This window comes from Perkinsus marinus, assembly GCF_000006405.1.
Source record: "Perkinsus marinus ATCC 50983 genomic scaffold scf_1104296958234, whole genome shotgun sequence".
Taxonomy (NCBI): domain Eukaryota; phylum Perkinsozoa; order Perkinsida; family Perkinsidae; genus Perkinsus; species Perkinsus marinus.
Window position 1 is genome coordinate 114866 of NW_003206847.1, and position 6060 is coordinate 120925.

The window sequence follows — 6060 nt, forward strand, 5'->3', positions numbered from 1 at the left end:
ATATTGCGAAGTCCGTGTATTTGGAGCCCGATGCATTTCGATAATTTTACGTACTTCAGAGGTTCGCATTTGGATCTTAATCTTCGGTATATTCCGTCACTGTAACTCCGATATGGATACTAGTTCAGAGCTAGTATTTCTAGTAGAGAGAGCGATGCTGGTTTGCAAGAGAGTTCGTCGTCGATAGTCTCTAATGAGGAGTCTGCGCAGTGACAAACCGTGCCGCTACACCATTATTCCTGCCAGACCCCGAGGTTAACCCTGATCACAGATTGCCCTGTTGTGTTCCCTCTAGTAACCGTAGACAGATAACACTTAGGTCATGATGACCTGAGTATCCGTTGAGCGTATATTTGACAATTACAATTCAGTGAACGACCTTCAACATATTACTCCATCGTGATAAATGACGTAGTAACAATAGTAACGGGATAGAAAGAGAAGGCAAATGTGAACAAGAGGAATATGGTTGTTGTTACAACGACCATATTCCGAGAAAATCCGCCTCCGAGGCACAGGTCATGTGAATTCTCTGTTCTGTGCACTCATCTGGAAGATTCACTGACTAATGGCTTTACTGATCGTAACCTAAGCATTATCATGGATTTTTGTTCGGAGTGTCAAACTTGGATGCGTACTGTCAAAGTAGGGCGTATTATCATTCTTGGATGAGATACTGTTGTTGTGAGCAAACTGAGCACTTGATTTTAGGGCGTGCGCGGTAGTGTTTGCTCTGTGTGATCGTAGACATTCAAGCTAAGTAAGCTAGAGCTTGTATGTGAAGTGTAGTTAAGTTAAGAGTTTTTATTGGCTTGTGGTCCTTACTGGTTGGACCATCCTTACGTGAAGTACTATCGTTGCAACCCAAGGCTTGGTGGGTTGATTATTATCTATCCATTAGTATTAATTGGTATCATCGACTGGTTGTGTTAATCGAGTGGGATGAGTGTATCTTCTCGTGACATTGAGAACATTGACATGGAGGCCCAGAACGGCTCCCAACACTGTCAATGAATCAATGAATTAATCGCTATGATGTTATCGATGCGTTTCATTCCGATACTCACAACTCGACAAACACTCCCATACGTGTATAGAGACCTCCCAAATGTAGCTATAGCAACAGTATTGAATTTATAGGTCCAGGAACTTACCAGCGAGTGCTCTGAATTCCTCTCGAGCTCGATCATACTCCATTTCACAACTAGCAATCACCGCAACCTCTCCCCGAGGGCTCTGCGCTGACGATCGACGTTTCAGAGATGGGGGGCCCGAGAACGATCGTCCCCGTCGTACCGTGAGAGGTAAGGCAGTATCATGCAAATCAGCTTGGACCGCACAATCGATCATTTCCGGAGCGATCTGTACTCCTATAGCAATCACGTTAACCTCTTCCGCATCTTGTAAAGCGGTCGCAGTAGTAGTGACATCTTCCTGTGATCGGCGCCTCTCATTCGTCTGCGGGGCATCTTCAAACTCCATCAAGTCGACCAAAGGCCCCTCAACCTCCTCATCAACACTCAATGCCAGCGAGTCCATCGACTGACCGTGCTTCTGACCATCTCGTGGTGTGAGTTCAAAGCTAATGCTGGCCCCCGCAGCAGACGCTGACGAACCCCGGCCTTCCTCAACAGGTGGGCTCCCCAACAGGTCAATCGATACCACACCAGCATCACTTTCCGGCGACGGTCTCGCTTCCTGGGCGATCGACTGCGCCGCTGAACTCGTTGGAGCTGAACTCGCAAATAAAGATGTCGATGATGACGAGGAGGAAGAGGTGAGCACCAGAGACTCCCCCAAACGGTCATGTTTCCGTAGTAGTCGTCTCACGAGGCGGCTCGGGGACATCGGCATCTTATGCGTTGCAGTCGTAGTCATCGTAGCCTCCATCCCACCAAGGCGTTTCCTAATCCGTTCAAGCACTCTCTCAGCCCCACCCGCATCCTCTTCTTCTTCCTCTACCACCGTATCAACAGAATCAAATAGAATACCAAGACCCTTGCGTCGAGTTCTCCAACGCTCTAGTATATCATCATCATCATCATCATCTACCCCTCCAACGCTCTCCCCATCATCATGAGCTTCCCTCAACCGCTGCACCAATGACGATATTTCGCTACTTTCTCCAACACCCTCCACCTCCCTCGGTGGCGACACACTCCTATCAATGAACGCTTGTTCAGCATGGTGCTCCTCAGGCATCATGATATGCTGTACTCTATGCTCCACCATACTCCCACGCAATGCACTCCAAAAACGTTCTGTCGGGTCCTTCACCGTCGCCGCCTTAGTCTCCTTCGTAAACCGTGGCGACTTGTTCCCCGGGGGAGTCCTCGAACGAGCGCGCACGCCCTGCCCACACACAGTCAACTTCACATCATGGGACTGGTCAGTCACTCCTCGACGCCCAACACCATACTTCTTCTCAACAGATTGCCTCAGCTGATTCGCTCTGTCAAGACTCTCACGCAACGATTGCCGACGACGATCTCGATTATTCTGAGAGTAATACACCGTTGAGCTCGGAAGTGTATGTTCCACTTTCCTCAGCTGGTTCAAGTTCACAAAGGGTAGAAGTGGCTCAAGTGGCTCGAAAGTTTCCTCACTTATTACACAAGTTCACATACGAATCCGGGTGGAGGCCAATGATGACTTCCCAAAATTTCCTCAGAATTTATATATTCATATGTAGTTGACAATATGCATACTTTCTCACACTGCGTTCTTTTCTCACCTTCCGTATCGCCCCTGTCTTCGTTGCCGTGATAGTAGTGGCCATTGATAGTAGACGAACGATACTCCGCGAGAGATAATCAAATAATTGATATTGCATTAAATGCACTCATAAGCTCGGCTTAGGGATGCTTGATTTGCCTAGCCGAGAAAAGATAGAGTTCACGACCGATTTCGGTTAGCAGTGTACAGGAACCAGGAACTTTTTCCCAAAATTTCGTCAAAATTTTCATATTCCCTTTGATACATGTAGTTAACCATGTGCATATTTTCCCACACTGCCTCTACCAACCATCACCCCTTGCATTAACGTACTCAATTCAAGGAGATACTTCGACATCGGGGCTACAGCATTTGACATTTATTAAACCACACTATCATGCCATAACTGGAGCATCATCTACGACTTCAGCTATGAGCTTCTCAAACTTGACCAAACCCTCATCGACCATATCCTCTGGTCGTGGTCCGGGGTCTCGATACACCAACTGGTCCTGACCATAACAACACACACACCGTGTAGGGAAATATGCACATGATCAACTACTTATGACTACTCTCGGGAAATTAACGCGGATTTTTCACACTTGCAGGTTCTATAAAATTTACCATAACACAGTGTTGGAAGCTCCTGAGTTCAGCTGAGTAAACCGGACATATACTATAAATTGAAATAGGTCCGTTTTACTCAGCTGTTCTTTCTCCAATACTTAACACGTGCTCAGTGACACACACGATTCGTTAAGAGTATAACGAAAAACTACAATCCCATGAACGAAATTACTCTCATTCCAAATCCAAACAATTGATACTAAGTGATCCCTACCTCATGCCCAGCCGGACAAAGCGTAACCGTTTCGAAATCAGCGATTTTCTTATAGTCAACCACAAATCTGATGTCATCCGGCTCAAGCTCCCTTGCTGCTTCGAAGTCCTCAGCCGCCTCGTCAAACATCTTCAAGGCCTTAAAGCTGAATGCCCTTCTAAACAACGCTCGAGAGTTCAGTGGTTGCCACCGTAGAACCTAACAACAATTCGACGCGACGATCGCTATCCGGTCCTATTTTTCCGTTGCTATCGAGACACTTCCGCCGTTGAGGAAATGCAAGTTTGCAAGATTCAACTATACAGTAAGGTCATCTTCATGGACATTCAGCAATGTTGGAGGACTATATCTTCGCTTTCCTCACTAACTATGGAAGTTAACATACAAATTCGAGTAGAAGTGTACAAAAACATTGAGAATTTTCCAGAATTTCACATATGTAGTTGACAATGCGCATATTTCCACACACTGTCACTCTACCCATCAGATGTGTGTCCTATTCTACCCAACCACTAAAGTAGAATACAAAATACAAGGAAAGGTAGTCATACAAGTTGATGGCAATACATTAGATTTGGAACAAGGCTATGTGGCTCTTAGTCATTGTGTATTGGGATCCATATGGATATAATTACATGATGAGATATCATATGTTAGCTTATGAATATATTATAAGTAATAATACCAATAACAAATAACAATATACGATCACCTATATCTATATCTATTTATAATAAACAGGTTATCGTCATAATAAACCGTAAATAAATAGTAATATTTAATATCTTTAAAGTACACGTGATTATTTGTCCCCACAACTCTTACCTCGCAAAAGTCCTTAAGAGCCTTCTCGTGCTCCCCACAGTTCTGTAGGGCTTTCGCCTTCTCATGATAGTAGTGTGGTCTCGGCGGCCCGTGGTTCGACAGCAGATGCTCTATTGCTTTTGTAAAGGCATACACTGCTCGCTGGGGACGACTACCAATATTCGCCTGACAAGCTCAAACCATACAAGTTCGAGACCGCATACCACTCCAATTGCAGATCATACGGTTAGCGATGGTATTGCCCCTTCGACAACACTACTACGGCATTCCCGAGTCAATTTGACATTTTACCGGAAATTCCGGGTAAGATGGATTGGTATATTATCAAAATGGTAAATTATCGGAATTCTGATAGTTTACCTACTTTTCTGGGGGGAAATACAAATTTTTCAACTTTTTACTGACAGTTTTTCATGAATTTTACCAAGTTTCAATGAGATAAAATACGCGCAATGCAAGTCCATGGCATATTTGAACAATACAATCATGTTCGAAGAGCCTCTATACCAAATTTCAGGTTGATATGAACAGCAGTTGAGATGGTGGAGCTGCCACACGAAATGGCGCGTACTGTAGCTGATCTTACCAAAAACGTACAAACTCCAATTAACGACGTTAATTCTGAGTACACGAGCGCGGCATCACGTGGACAACTCATCAGTGCCGATTAGATCGGCATCGTACTGACACATACCTCCTCCTAGTACTATAACAATCTCTCACAAACGATGCAAGTCTCAGCAATCTTCCTTACCTCGCACACTCCAAGATGATAATACAAATCAGCCATACACTCCTCAGGAGGCCGATCAGACTCGACCGCCCTCTCTAGATCCTCAATAGCTTCCTCATACCGTAGTTGTACGAAACGTGCGACTCCTAACAAACCACACCACCATAATTTCGTGGCGCGCGGTAATTATTCCCACCTCGACGATAATAGAGATAGTTGCCATCACCATCACAATCTCCCATCGCTATCGCCTTACATAAATCATCATCAGCTCGGCCGTAAAGCCCATACTCTAGAAAACACTGAGCTCGATTACTAAGATACTCCAACACCTTGCCGCCTGAAGAGACCTGGGAATCTTGCAATCTTGCTCTCACTTACCCGATTTCTCAACGGCTGCTGATAAGTCCGATATTGCTTCTGGAAGGTTTCCAAGATACTTCCAACACATTCCTCGTCTATTGTAAACCGCAGCTGGGTCAACCGGCGACAGTTTCAACGATCTGACATCCATTGACAAGCATGCGTGCACCAGCATACCACACCATCCACAACTCCTACTCGCTGAGATCTTCCAGAGCCTTCTCATAGTCTCCCAACTCGGACCTTACCATCCCTCGATGGAAAAGATTCTCCCTCAACGCCTCCTCCAGTGCACACTTCGACTCAGGACTCTCCTCCCGAACCAATTCCAACAATTCGATCGCTCTATCAAAATGCCCAAGTGCTTCTCTCAGCCTGATGAGAAATCTTCCGAGTGCGGTGATGATGCTCAACCGAAGATTCACCTTTTCATTTCCTCACAAATTAACCCTCTCGCCTGATAAACCTGCGCTAGCAGTTTATTATCGTCGATTCTTTCAAAACGATCGTCCATAAAACAACGAAACGCATCTTTTGTTTTACCACATTCACGATACCTAATAACAAATCAACATCATGA

At 45.2% G+C, this 6060-nt stretch overlaps 2 protein-coding genes across 2 annotated transcripts; both read right to left on the reverse strand.

Annotated features, from left to right (window-relative positions):
• Window positions 1-1134: 1134 nt before the first annotated feature.
• Pmar_PMAR005998 (hypothetical protein) lies at window positions 1135-1539 on the reverse strand (the record flags this gene model as incomplete). The annotated part of the gene is made up of 1 exon (XM_002774372.1): window positions 1135-1539. One exon carries the CDS (start codon window positions 1537-1539, stop codon window positions 1135-1137), a length of 405 nt encoding a protein of 134 aa, XP_002774418.1.
• Window positions 1540-3110: 1571 nt separating this feature from the next.
• Pmar_PMAR005999 (tetratricopeptide repeat protein, tpr, putative) lies at window positions 3111-5631 on the reverse strand (the record flags this gene model as incomplete). The annotated part of the gene is made up of 6 exons (XM_002774373.1): window positions 3111-3227; window positions 3560-3757; window positions 4385-4549; window positions 5139-5263; window positions 5314-5409; window positions 5499-5631. 6 exons carry the CDS (start codon window positions 5629-5631, stop codon window positions 3111-3113), a joined length of 834 nt encoding a protein of 277 aa, XP_002774419.1.
• Between the last annotated feature and the right edge of the window lie 429 nt (window positions 5632-6060).